Genomic DNA, 14,340 nt, shown 5'->3' with positions numbered 1-14,340 from the left:
CTCATAAATAGCTTGTTTTGAATTACGGCGTGATGACAAACACCGTTATAAACACTTCCCCTCCCAATCTGTATGCAAATAGACACTTTCTGTGGTTTCAGCACTGTGTAAAAAGTGATTATAATTAGATTTGAGAACAGGCAGATTCTGACAGGAGTCTGTGAGCCGCAGCCATTCAAGTGCAGTAATTTGTTCTCAAGGCTGTTAATGAAGTTACATTTTTAGAAGAGATGTGATGTCAGCCCTCTCATCTCCTCTGCTACCGTTTAATGATTGTTAATTGATGTTTATCGCTGCTTTTCAAGGAAGACCTACTTCCTGTTCTCTAGCAGTTTCCTCATACGTGTGTATGTGCAGACATATTTGACACTGCTAATTTTTTTTATAGGTGTAAAGAAGTTAGTGGATTGATCCTACTGGGCTCAGTGAAATAGGCCAGATTGAGTGATGTAGGTTCAGCAGATCTCACATAAAATGACTCTGAGTTGATCAGTTAAAGATGTCTCTATTCAGGAATATATAGGCCTATCACAATTTTAAGTGAGTGATCACAAAAGTGGCGTCGGATATGGTAGAATAAATAAAAAAAAATATTGCTTTTGGTTACATTGCAACTTAAAGGCCAGTGTATAAATGTAAAGTTGGAATTACATATGGAAGAATATGTGAGAAAAGATCTGTTTATTGTTACATCATAACTTTAAGGCTAGTGCGTAAATGCAAAAGTGGAATCAGACTTGGTAAAGATATAGTAATGGTATGAAAAACCCTTAAGATAACGTAGAAAGGAAAAAAAAACACATCTTAAGCGTGCAGAATAACATAAGTGGACTTTGAACGATTAATTGCCACTTTGAACGATTACGTAATTGTGGCATCCGTAATTGTAATCGCGATTTGAAATTTGATTAATTGTGCAGCCCTAGTGTGTAATCACAAACGTGTAATCAGATATGGAAGAAAATGTCTGTTGCTATTTAAGATGTATCGCAACTTTTAAGACTAGTGTGAAATCGCGAAAGTGGAATTAGAAATGGAAAATATTGAGGAAAAGATCTGTCACTAATACATTTTCATCTCAACAAGTCAAGACTGGAGAGTAGATTAACTTCAGTGGACTAAAACTTGAAAAAGTCTGTATTGACGTCTTTCTGCGGTTGAAATAAAATACTCTCTGATGTTCAATCTTTTTTTTTTATTCTTTAAATAGTTACGAAAAAACGGTTCACCTGTGCTGCTTAGACTATTAAGGCAATATACCACAAAATGGTATTGAATTCCTTAAAATTTGAAAGCTGAGACCTTGTTTCATTCCTAAAGTAACCTGCTCTGTCTTGTCTGTTGGGGTGTTGTTAGTTTCCTCTTTGCCCCATGATGTATTTTTTATTACGTGAGAATGTGTAGAGTGAGAACGGCATGGCTTGTCGGACGTAGCAACAGTAACTAAGGTGGGCAGGTTTTTGCAAAGGGGTGATTGCCATGCCAGCTTGCTACTATAAACAAAAGCCTCACCTCTGGGGTCTTCTGATTGGAACAAACATTGATGAGTACTGCTGCATGTAAAAGTTGAATTTTGTTTAACTTGACACAGCGTTTTATGCAAGCGGCACTCATGTGCAAGACACCGAAAAAGTGCATGATGTGAGCGCATTGGTTATACATGTCTAGTGTATGTTTACATAGAAAACCAATATAAAACTAGTGCATTAGAATGGAAAGATGAGTTCTTTGTGAATGGCTTCTAAGGTATAATTGCAAAGTTCAATCAGAACCAGAATTATGTTTGGTTCCTCCAAATACATACAAAATTCTTCTTTTTCTTCACAGACTCAGACTCGAGGCGTAAGAAGGCCTCGAGCAAGAAGAAGGACAAGAACAAGGAAAAGAAGAGGTCCAGCAAGTCAGCAAACCAGCGATCTCCTCTGGAGGAGCGTCCCAGCAAGAGACATGAGAACCGGCGGCAAGACGACAGCAACGAAGACCGCCGCGGATCCGACAAGCACCAGAGAGATTCTCGCCGCCAGGGACACGAGGACGAATCGCCCCCTGCTCGACAGCGTGGAGAACCTGAGCGCGGGAGAGGACATAAAGAGCAGCAACTCGCTCCGGAGCACGAAGACCGACAGCCAGATTCACGCAAGCATAAGGACGACGGCAAAAACTCCCGAGCGGACAAGGACAAAGATAGACGCAGAAGCAGAGAGAAGGAGCCTCCGAGACGGAGCCGGGACAGGTCAAAGTCACGAGAGAGGAGCCGCAAAGACACCGACTCCAGGGGCTCGTACAAGAACGGCTTGGAGAGGGTGGATAAAGAGAACAGGCATTCTGACCGATACAAAGAGTCCAGGAGAAAAGACGAGAGGAGCAGGGATAGCTCACCGAGGAGACACAGATAGCCGCCTGAAGGAAGACGGAATAAGATCATGATATCGTACCGTTCCTCGTTCACTGTGGTTTTCACCCTTGTGCTTTTGCTTAGCTTCTGTGTTGTTATACAGTAAAACATAATGATTTTTGAGCAGTTGTTGAAAGGACTCATTGGAAATGTACCGTGATGCGGTGTGAGGTGATATTGAAACTATTTTCGCGGTTAAACAAAGCTGTGTTCATATTGTCGGGGACATTTTGTATTTTATGTATACTTGCCCAAAAAGTATCTTTGCTGTTGTTTTGGAAGTAATTGGGAAAAGCAAGATTAAAGATGACATTTGCTATAAATCTAAAAGGTTTACTGTGATTATTAAAGCCGCAGTTGATTCAAACTAGTTAGGGATATATTAAAGATGTGTTGTGATGATTTTGCTAGCAATATAAAATATATAAACTTCCGTTCAAAAGTTTGGAGGTGGGGAGGGGGGCATCTTTAAACAAATATGGTATTTCCAAGGTTGATTTTTTTTTGTCAGTTTTCATGAATTGATTCAAAATTTGCAGAATGACTTGGAAATGTTTATTGAAATAGAATATTGCTTTTAAATATTTATATATTATTTGGCAATTTAATGATGGTGTTCAAGAATATCAAGATTATTTTTATGTTTTACCTAGCCCTAGCTGATTTTCATTTTACAGATAAAATGACAAATGAAAAATCGGGGTTTTATGTTTCGATAGCTTTTCTCTCTCGGTTCATAGCTCATGTCAGTGTTAGAGCTTAATCAAGTAACATTTCTGTGGAACACAATCTGTTCAGTGTTGCGCCTCGTAATGCACCACATGTGAATTCTGTCACATCTCATTTCAGATGCACTGAAAATTCATTGCAGTGTTTCAAACAACACGTGGGCATTAGACGAGAAGCTACTCTGCTTTCACTGATTTCGGCTGTGCTGCCTTATAGGATTCACATCTTCCGTGACCTTCAGGGGTAACTGAGCCTAGACTAGCCTGATATAGAGCCAGCCCTTTTCATTGTAGCCGATGTTAATGGGTTGCAGGACAAGCCCATTGGGATTGTAAAGCAACGAAATGCATATGAATGAAAGTCATCAATAGAGAGCTGCCAGTCATTTCATAGAGGAAGGATCCCAGGATTGCTGTATGATACAAAAACGATTTCAGGTTACTTTTGCTTTTACCCATATACACTGTATATATATTTACACCCTCATTATAACTAATTACTTTCTTGTTTATACTCTTAAAATTATTTTTTATCATCAGTTTCTGCATGAGATAGGCTCTTGACCGTATCAGAGTTTACAAGAGAAGTGGAAGAGTGCTCTGGAGGGAAAAGCTTGCCTGTTTCATTATCAGTGGAGCAGTAGATAGGCCGGTTATTTCCAACTCCTTCGACACCACACTGTCAGAGTCACTTCTGGAAAAGCTCCTTCTTCGTCACCAGCATCTCTGCAGGAATTTTACACTTTGGTATCACAAGACATTTTGTAAGCAGACCCCTTCCATTCACAGCTAACTGCCAGTTTGCACACCTGACTCAAGATTCACTTTGCTCCATGTGGTCTTTATTGCAGAACATTTGGTTTTTGTGCATAGATGCATCTGATCTTCTTCTAGTTTAAGTCACGAGATAGACTTGACACCAACATCCAATGTACTTAAGATTCATGCATCCATGTCTATTAATGGAATAGTTCACTCAAAAACCCTCAGGCCATCTAAGATGTACAGTAGATGAGTTTCTGCTTTATTGGTGTAACAGATAAAGAACAGATCAATTTAGCATTATTTCACCTGCTCACTTGCTGGATCCTCTGCATTGAATGGATGCCGTCAGAATAAGAGTCCAAACAGTTGATAAAAACATCACAATAATCCACGACTCCAGTCCATCTGTCCAGAAGCTTTTAAACTTCTAACCACTGCTTCAGGCTAATATGCGAGTCCTGTCTATAATATTTTCTCTAGTTAGTCATCTTGTCTGCATCAGGAGATCAATATGTCCAGTTCAAGCACTATTTACAAGTAAAACAGTCCAAGAGAGTTCTGAACAAATATGTTGGCTAAAAGTTAAAACCTCTTGATGGATTTGTTTCTTACAAACACAGCTTTTCCCTTCACAGGTTGGTAACTGATAGACTGGAGTGGTGTGGATTATTGTGATGTTTTTATCAGCTGTTTGGACTCTCATTCTGATGGCACCCATTCACTCCAGAGGATCCATTGGTCCATGTCGAATTTCTCCAAATCTTTTGAAAACCCGAACCTAATCTACATATTTGATGGCCCGAGGGTGAGTAAATTGACAGCAATTTTCATTCTTGGCTGATCTATTCCTTTAATGTCTGTGCATGCACATTTTTATTTAGGATTATTAATGGAAAAAATAGTTTGCACCTATCACTCTCATCTACCCCCTGCTGCTACAGACATCCCGCTGAAAAATGTGGCCCGAGTATTTCATATTCATGCTGTCAGTGTGAGAATGGGCAGTACTGGACAGAAAATATCTCTATGAAGGAAAGCTCTGCCCACCGTCACCACAAGAAGTGAATGAACGAGTGCAGTGTGGGTGCTTCCTCATACCGTTTTTAAATTCTAAAATATTTTTTTTTGTAGATCACTATTTCTCTATACATTCTGTCAGACCATCTCGCCACAGCAGACACCTCAAACTTCGTTCAAACCTTGTTTACTGAAGTCCAACTTGACTCAGATCCCCTTAAAGAATGAGAGCCATTGGTTTCATTAGAGAATGAGTTTCAGATGTTCAGAAATGGTTCCTCTGTCCAGATCTTTCCATCCTGTAACATGGAGCAACATTTTGATAAATTCTTATTTTAAATCAGAATTTTCATATATCACGCCCAGGACCATTGCTTAAATTCATGTAACCAGGACAAGTGTTATGGATGGGCCCATGATAACATTACCAATTGTCCTTCCGTAGAAAGAGAGAGAGGGAGAAATCAGTTCACAAAATGTGTAGTGTATTTATTCTTTTTAAGACTTTAGTTGTATGCTATTTGTTATTTTCTTTGATCACTTTATATTACACTTTGTTTGGATGGTATTAAATCGTAAAGGCATAGCAACATTCCAATATAAAGTGTTTTTTTTTTTTTTTTTTTTTTTTAAGTATTGCCATACAAGTGCAAAATGATTGCTTCCCATATTAAGAGGAATGCAGTGTAGCCTACAGACAGTGAAAGTAGGGCATACAGTATGTGCTATCGGGTAGCGCTGCCCCTGAGTTCTTGGGATGAGCATACATGACGATTTCTAAAAAAAAAATACGAATTCTGTATAAATACTATGGCGAAGTTTTAGTTTATGTATATTACTCACCCCGTGCTGACCTCGTGTGCCTGCCATCCAATAGCGAAGGACCACTTCGTATATATTAATGACACCACGCAGACGTTCTAGTTAACCCTCCAATGGCGAAATATTAGTGGTGAATATTAATTAGTTTAGGCTGACGTTGTTTAGTAACCTGCCAATGGCGAAGGCTTGTGTCATGAATAATACTCCAGCAGCCATCGCCGTAGTAGGATTCGTGTAGACTCGAGTCTGGACGCGCGCGTCGCCTCACAGTCCGTGTGCGCCGTGCAACCTGCAACACAGAGTGACGCCAAGTCTGTTCAACTTTACCGGCAAACACCGGCTGTTCAGGTAAGTGAACCTCAGGAGAATTCCTATGCTCAATATTAAAGCTGCTTTTGACAGTTTTAATATTGACCACCGCTCAGTCTACCACAACTTCATTTTAGTGAGAGAAAGACAGCAACTTGAAGCATCAAGCCAGTATTTGATATCCCATCTCCTGTGTGTGATTTATTTATGTTTTAGATAGAAATCTCGTCTTTCTCCAACGTTTTTGGAGTCTCTGGGTAACCAGAGCGCATATTTCATAAACGACTTTGGCAAACACTTTCACCTTAACGTTACCTGTTCGTGCCGCTTTCTAATTCAGCATCAACGCAGTTGTCAATCAAGACGTCACAGGCGTTGTATCTCATCTGACGCGCTGGTTACTGCAAGGAATCAAACTAAGAAGTTTACGCTGGTAGCGAATAATGTTTTGAGACAGTTTCTCTGTATAACATCTATACCTGTATATGTTGTTTATAAGATTTAAAGGGCAAGTTAACTTATAAAACAAAAGACTGTCATGATTTACTCCTCATCATACATTTGAAAATTAATTTTCTTTTGTTGAAGGATATAACGTTACTTTAATGTTATCCATATGACTCGTGTTCTATGTTCCAGGTTTTCGTAAGAAATTATAGTCTCCTGGAGAAACATTTTAAGTTGTTATTCACTGATAATGTTGAATTGCTTCCTTGTCATTTGAGAAGTAGCTACAATTTCCGATTAATGAATAAATGATTCGTTTGAATCGGATCTTCTCAATGAATCGCCTATTGATAAATCCAATGTACTGTAAAGGATTCGTCCACGAATCAAACTGATCCGCATCTTTTATTGTTTGAGAAAAACATTTAGTTAATTATAAAAAATACAAAAATATTATTAATAAATATTAATAAACAATATTTATAAATTTATTATTAAATATATGATATTTTGTCAGTATATATCCATTAGTTTGGTGTTGTTCAGCATCAGACATCCTCATTCCTGTATATTAACTACAGCTGTTTTAATGTATTTTTGTGTTGGGCAAATAGAAGATGCGAATAAGGATAGTGACAGAAATGGAAATGCATGTACGCCAGTTATTCTGGATTGAGCGTCTTTCACAGTTTGATGGCATGTTTTTGCATTTGTCCTTGGACTAAATAATCCTCTCATATTTGTAATTCTACAGTAGGCCGCATAATATATTCAAACTAAAGGTCTTTATGCTGACTTTAAGCTCTGGTCTTTGTGTGTTCAAACAACATTTGTTCATTTATTTATTTAAATAGCTGAAAATATATTAGAAATGCCCTAAATGAACAGCTGAATATGATGCATGCTCGTTAGAAAGTCTTTTATTCATGCATTATTTAAACAAAATTAGCTTAGATTAATGCAGCCAGAGGCTTTGAAAATGTGACCTTTTATGTCAGTTTCTGTGTGGGGTTGTTGCGTGCTCTCTCCCTCTTTCTTACTCTTTCTTTCTGTGTAATGTGAACATAAGGCAGAAGGTGTGGCTTCTCACATATTCTCCCTGAAGTGTGGTCTACCTGTACATAATTAATAGAGCACTTAAGTGCTTTCCTCATCAAGACTAATTTGTTCAGCAGTGTTGCATCATGCCAAAACCTCTTTACATAAACACGTTAGTCCACCTTTGTTCTATGCATTCTGAAGATAAATGTACCAACAGTGACAATAAGTAAGTGTTTGCAGGCACAGAATAGAACAGTGCACATGCTTATTTTCCCCCTTCCTTCCCTGCTTCTTTCCTTCTCCATTTCATTTTCCCCCCACATCCTATCATCTTGGAGGAGTTTCTAGAGCATTTAATATGTCTGAAATATTGTATTCTGGAACTCTGATCTATGCATTTTTTTGAAAGTAAAGAGATCTGTCTAATTCAACTTTGAGATTGTACCACAGCTCTGCACAAAATTGTAACCCAGAGCTCTCAAATGTTCACAGGGCTGTTATTATACCTGCTGTCTCCTTTAGAAATATAGGAGCTGGTGATGTGCACTTGCTTGCTCAATAAGTGAGGAGTAGTACTTGTAGAGAGAACAATCAATGAGTTCCCTTTCTGCACGGCAGCGTTACAGCATCTCTTTGCTGCTGTTTAATATCTGTGTTAATCACAGATCCAGAGAGAAAATACAGTATTTAACCTCCTCACCTCCACTAATGGTTAAACAAGGTTTGCAAGAACATCTTGCCAATTTCAATGATATCTTCAAATGAAACACCGCAGCCCTTTGGTTTTATTCAAGGTCAATAAGAATATCTCAACAATGTCACAGATTTCCTTAAAGGTGAAGTGTGTCAGTTCTGCGCCACTAGAAACACTACATAGAATTGGGGAAAAAATAAGGTTTGTTTTCAAGCAGTTTTCCCGAATGCTCCTTCTGTCTGTCATTGGTTGGTTTAATATGATGTTACTTCCTACACTGTCATCTATTTAAAAAGGAAAGTTGATTCTCTGGAGATTTTGGTGATGGCATGAGATTTGTAATGTGTAACACAGGTTTTCAGCAGGAATTGAGCTTCCTGAAGAGGACTGAACAGCATGTGTCAACTTGTAGTGTGATTTGTGTCTGCAGCAGGGACGCAAACTTGTCACCTTTTGGTGAACTTTGCCGTTTTGAATCCAAAATAGGTCATTTGTGTGATTTGCTCAGATCTTATGAGTTTTTTAAATTAACTAAACTTGACCCTATTATTCATTTTATTGGGCATAATTCAAATTTCTTAAAATAAGTATTTGTTTTTCGTCCTATTTTATCTTCTACGATATATATATATATATATATATATATATACACACACACACATAGCCAGGAAACATTAAATTGATCAAAAATGACAGTAAAGATATTTATAATGTTACAAAAAAAATTACGTTTCAAATTAAATACTGTTCTTTTACATTTTTTATTCACAAAAAAGTTTCCACTGAAAGAAGCAGCACAATTGTTCTCAACACTGGTAATAATAAGAAATGTTTCTTCAACAGCAAACCAGCATATTAGAATAATCATGTGACAATGAAGACTAGAGTAATGACTGCTGAAAATTCAGCTTTGCATCACAGGAATAAATTACATTTTGGAAACATCTTTAAATGGTAAGGAGTTCTTTTAAAATGCAATAATATTTCAAAATATTACTGCATTACTGCAGTATGTTTTGATCACATAAATGCAGCCTTGGTTAGACTTCTTTCAAAAACAATTTTTTTTTTTTTTATTGAATATCCTGTTTTTTTTCTCTGAAATGCATCATATTATGTAGACAGAACAGGTTGCAAATGGCAACATGTTCTCATTAAGTGAATGACGTATAGGCCTAGTTAGCATGTTGTCATGATGTTCACTAGAAACCGAGTTGCAGAGCTCACCCACTTACAATTCCAGAAAACCTTTTCTTAATATTTCCCAAGTATTAGTTGCAGACCATACGTTGTGCATTATTTACAGTAAACTCGCATGGGCCATTCTCAGTAATTTGTTTCATACTCCACATGAATGTTATTGTTTGCACCGTTTTTTTTTCCTCCAGACACTGACTCTATTGTGGTTGGATATCTTTTCCGTGTGTTGCACAAAAGCCTGGCTGTCATGCCACCATAAAGGCTGCTTTTGTGGTATAGCTTGTCCCCCCTGCAGCTGTGAGATGCCTGTATAGGTGACTGGTAATTAGTCCCATTCTGTCTGCCGTGATTTATGGAGCTCCCCATCATGCGTGAAAGTGATCCACGAGCCGAAAAGGCAGACGTTCTGCACAAGTGAGCTAGTTATGATTTCATATTTTATATAAAATTATTTAGGTTAATCTAACTCAAACCATTAATCGGCTCCTTACATTTCAATATATTTATAGTGTATTTTTGTGGCCTTTTTTGGTTCCACTTTCTTACTACCATAATAGATGTCTCTTTATAAAGTCTTAAGGATGACCCAATGCTCCTTCTTAAGTTTTTTGAGACACATCTGACTCCACTGTTTGACATTATTCCATGAATCTGTCACATTTCTACTGTCACGTAGTACATGCCATCATCTCGCCGCACTCCAGTAATGGTTATTAACTTATGTCGGTATGTTGGTCTAATAGCCGTTTTTCATTGTAGCACGATACTAGTGAGAGTCTGTTACCAGCTAAATTATATAAAACCTCTTTTGCTGTTAAGGCCACGACTGCTGTGGAGTGACATGCAATTGTGACGTGACCTGAATTAGCATGTATATTACTGTCAATATACACACACGCATGTACGCATACCTTCGTTATTGTGTGCGTAGCTCCTTTGACCTTACATTTATTTTTACTGACGGAAAAGCCCAGGAGGGGCCTGCTGGGTATGGAATGGGGCAGAAATAAATTGCCTCCACATCTCCTGCATCTCTGCGGAGTTTAACGAATGATAACGTAGCTGGGAAACTAGGATATTGGGAAGGTCAGCTAGTTCTCGTAATTAGCAGGAGGGATGAAGATGGAAGGTGAAAGAGGGAGAGAGGAAATATTCCTCTTTGGAAGGGCGTAATGAATCACTCTTACTGTATCTTTTTTTTTTTTCTTTTCTGACAGGACTGGGGATATTTTGAGAGACTTATCAACTAATTGGGATGGCACAATTGGGAAGTCAACAACATAGTTCCAGAAGTAAATGTCTTGTTGATTTTCTCCATGTGTGCTCATCTTACTTTTAAAATTCATTAAGCTTCATTGATTCGTTATCCATTTTATTTAGTTCTTGCATTCAATAGTCAAATTCTGAGCTACTGCAGGGATCCCGTTGAGCTGATGCTAAGTTGGCCAGTTCCCACTTGTTAACACCCCAGTCTGTCACGTGCGTTTATATTTGTAATTTTAGCTGTGAGAAATCACACTGCAGCCGATGACAAGGGACGGATGCGATGGGTGCCGTGAGAGAAAGCAGCACAGGGACTGAGACTACATTACATTTCCCAAAGAGAAATACTGCACAACACGTATGTGAATTGACATGACAGATTTTACATGGCAGATGCATAACAGATCATTTCTATTGTGTCTTCAAAAGTCTTATGGATGCCGCAAAATATACAGTTATGTGTCTTGTCATGTGATAAAAAAAAAAAAAAAAAAGTGCAAGCGAGATGTTATGTGAGGACACTGATTGGATTGTGAACCGTGTAAAAGCCAGGTATTCAAGGAGATGCTGAAAAGTATTCATGGGGTTCATGATATCACCCAAAAATGAGAGTTGTTTTAGTTAAAGGGATTCTGTCCCTTTAACTAAAAATGAAAATGATGAAAAATCATTTACTCATCCTCATGTCATTTCAAACCTATATGAGTTGTTTTTTTTATGTTGGTGGTTCCATAGTATTTATTTCCATACTATGGAAGGCAATGGGAACCACCAACTGTGTGATTGCCAGCAATCTTCAAAATATATCTTCTTTTATGTTCAACAAGAAAGCAACTCATACAGGTTTGGAACAACATGCATAAATGATGACAGAATTTTTATTTTTGGGTGAACTATCCCTTTAAGATAATCCATTTAAATAAAACAGTGCAAGTTTTGTAATGAGATTTATTTGGTATCACATGCACCAATAAATTAGTTTCAAACATTGTTGACTGTATGATTTATGCGTGTGCTTTTTGTGGACTTATTGTCCCCATTTTTTCCCCTCTATCATAAAAATAAAAAAATATATATTGGAAAGTTCAAAACTAAAGGTAAAGGAGTCAGCAATTTCAAACAATCCCTCTGTGGAATCCAATTAGAATCTCTTCAGCAACAGACCTAAAACTGTTACTCTGCATCAGCAAAATGAGGTGCAGTTTATACTGTGGTGCACGCAGAAATCAATTAACACTCATAACCGAACCTCTTTGACTGACAGTAGCTGAATTTATTCAAACAGTTTATACCGCACTTAAACTCTTGAAGTCAGTGCTAATGATGTCAGTGCTTATGAAGTCGTCATCTTTTTATGTTTTCCCAATATCTAGGATGTAACCCTGATGTCAAAATAGCTTACATCAGTAGCTCCTACAGCCCTAGTCTGGAAGCGAGGACAGAGTGGCCAGAAACCGCTTTGAGCTTCATAACGGGTGACAAATGCTGAGTGCTACGGTTTGGCTGTGTTCTGATTCACAGGGTCCCTACACCGCATTCACTGCTCCTCACATGTCTGTTTAAATTCACTTCAACATATTAGTACAGTTTGAAATCAAATTTAGATTCTTTATCTTCTAACGTTTAAAATAGCAGTTTAGGTAAGTGCTGAGTCTGCATCCACTAATTCAGTTCAACTCTACTCCGTTTGTGTGCAGCCACTGCCTCTTAAAGCTCTTGGCTCAACTGGGCTTTCGCTGATCTTCTTTTGATTGGCTACTGGCACGAGGTGTCTGTCCTTACATAGACTTCTAGGTTCTTTAGATTTCCTGTCAATCAGCTGTGGTTAGTTGGATGGAACCTTCCTCCCACTGTTAAAACCAGGTCTGAGTAATGGACCTTAGAGAGGAACTGAACTGTAACAGCTGCCCCGACTGTAGTGGTTTATTTAACATTGCCTCAGGTTAAATGTAACCCTGCAAAAAATCTGATAAAAGCCCTTCTTCTGTATTTATATTTCAACATGTGCATTAATGATTTAAGTCATGAGTGTAGCTCATGTTGGAATATCACCGTGTACCAAATCCCAGATAATGGCATGCATGTAACTCAATCAGAGAAGATCCTGCACCAGACAGACTAGCTGCCTTGCTGCCAACACTCTTAAATATAAAGGTTCTTTATTGGAATCTGTCTGTGGTTATATGAAGACATCCATTTGACATCCCCATTGCACAAAATATTCTTTATAGTCGCCAAAGCTTCTTTACAGCATTATTTAGATAAAATATTCTTTACATTAAGAAAAAAAAGGGTTATTTTAAGGAAGGTTCCATACAAGGTTCTTTGGAGAACCCAAAATGGTTCTTCTATGGCAACACTGCAATAACCCACTTTTGGATTTTTTTATTTGTATTTTATTGTATTTTTATACGGTATATATTTTGTTCACATATATTTGTGTATATGGTCTATAATATTATATATTATGTCTGAATTAATCAATATATTTAGAATCAACATTTTTATGTGTCTTTTTATAAATCTTGTTTTAAAGCTTATAATGCATTGTAGGATTGCCTTCTCTGTGAAGAACAATTTTACAAATTTATTATCAGTGGCAGTCAAACATTAAAGATGGAGGGGGGATGTGGGGGGTTGAATCTTTTAAAATGTAATTAATTTAAAACTTTAGCAGTTTCATTTTTGACAATATATATATCCTGTTAAAATTAGAATGGAAGACAAATTGTTTAATATTCTTTAAATAATAAAGTTTTAATTATATTTGAAAATTCTGCTGTACAATAGAAATATATTTCCATTACAATTTCTTTAAGTTAAACCAAAAATGTATTTTATCAGGTTGTTGTGAAGTTGAGTTTCTGTGTTTATGCTATGACAATATTTTTGTCAAATAAAATTGTAATTGTTATAAAACTGAACTTTCAGTTAATGTGGAGATTCCTCATATATTGAGATGCAGACTCTGAAAACACCATGAGTATGTGCAGAAGACAAATCTGTGCTGCTCATTCACACTGAGACATGCAGAACATGCAGACTTCATATTCAATCTGTCTTTTTGTGCTTTTAACAATCATAGACCCTAGTCTGTATTAGAATTTAGTTTGTTGTATAAGCCTGCTTTTGATTTTCATTCAGTTTTTGTCACATTGCCTGTTATAGTGTCAATTCTATTTTTATAACTGATTCTGAGATTCTGTCCTCATTTTCCACATCAAATCCTAGCGCCTTAGACACATGCTGTCTTAGAATGAATCCAAATGAAGATATCTTACAAGGCAGCATAATCATGTTACGTGTGTGCCCATGATCCCTTAAAATGCTGCCTACGTAGTTTTTGGAAGAGCTTTTGGGTCTTTTTATTGGTCTGCACAGGTCGTATGTGTATGTGCCCCAGAAAATGTAAAAAAAAAAAAAGAGAAGATAACAGACCTAAAAGTTGGGTAAATATTGACATAATGTACTAGATTTAGAATATATGGATTGCGGATTAAAACAGGATCTAGACTTTAATCAAAGAGTGAGGAGTCATTTGTTAAATGTGATTTTGAGGAAAGAAGCAGCTTGCGGATCAGATGAGCCGAGGGACGGTTTGGCTCGGTGACAGATGGGAAACATTAGGGCTCCTCTAATCCTTTCAACATTGACACCAG

At 37.4% G+C, this 14,340-nt stretch overlaps 2 protein-coding genes across 4 annotated transcripts in view; both read left to right on the top strand.

Moving 5' to 3' along the window:
• The window catches only part of cwc22 (CWC22 spliceosome associated protein homolog), a 38,365-nt gene extending 35,640 nt beyond the window's left edge, over nt 1–2,725 (top strand). Inside the window, exon 21 of the mRNA XM_052565715.1 lies at nt 1,828–2,725. Within this exon, the coding sequence (XP_052421675.1) occupies nt 1,828–2,396 (569 nt within the window). The 3' untranslated portion in view covers nt 2,397–2,725. The remainder of the gene's footprint in view (nt 1–1,827) is intronic.
• Nucleotides 2,726–5,908: 3,183 nt separating this feature from the next.
• The window catches only part of LOC127965381 (zinc finger protein 385B), a 127,754-nt gene continuing 119,322 nt past the window's right edge, over nt 5,909–14,340 (top strand). The window contains exon 1 of one of the 3 annotated variants that reach the window (XM_052566184.1): nt 5,909–6,075. The gene's annotated coding sequence lies outside the window, so the exon portion shown is untranslated. The remainder of the gene's footprint in view (nt 6,076–14,340) is intronic. The other 2 variants (XM_052566183.1, XM_052566185.1) reach the window with 2 other exon arrangements.

This window comes from Carassius gibelio, chromosome B9 (genome assembly GCF_023724105.1).
Source record: "Carassius gibelio isolate Cgi1373 ecotype wild population from Czech Republic chromosome B9, carGib1.2-hapl.c, whole genome shotgun sequence".
Lineage (NCBI taxonomy): Eukaryota > Metazoa > Chordata > Actinopteri > Cypriniformes > Cyprinidae > Carassius > Carassius gibelio.
This window is presented reverse-complemented; position numbering and strand designations above follow the sequence as displayed.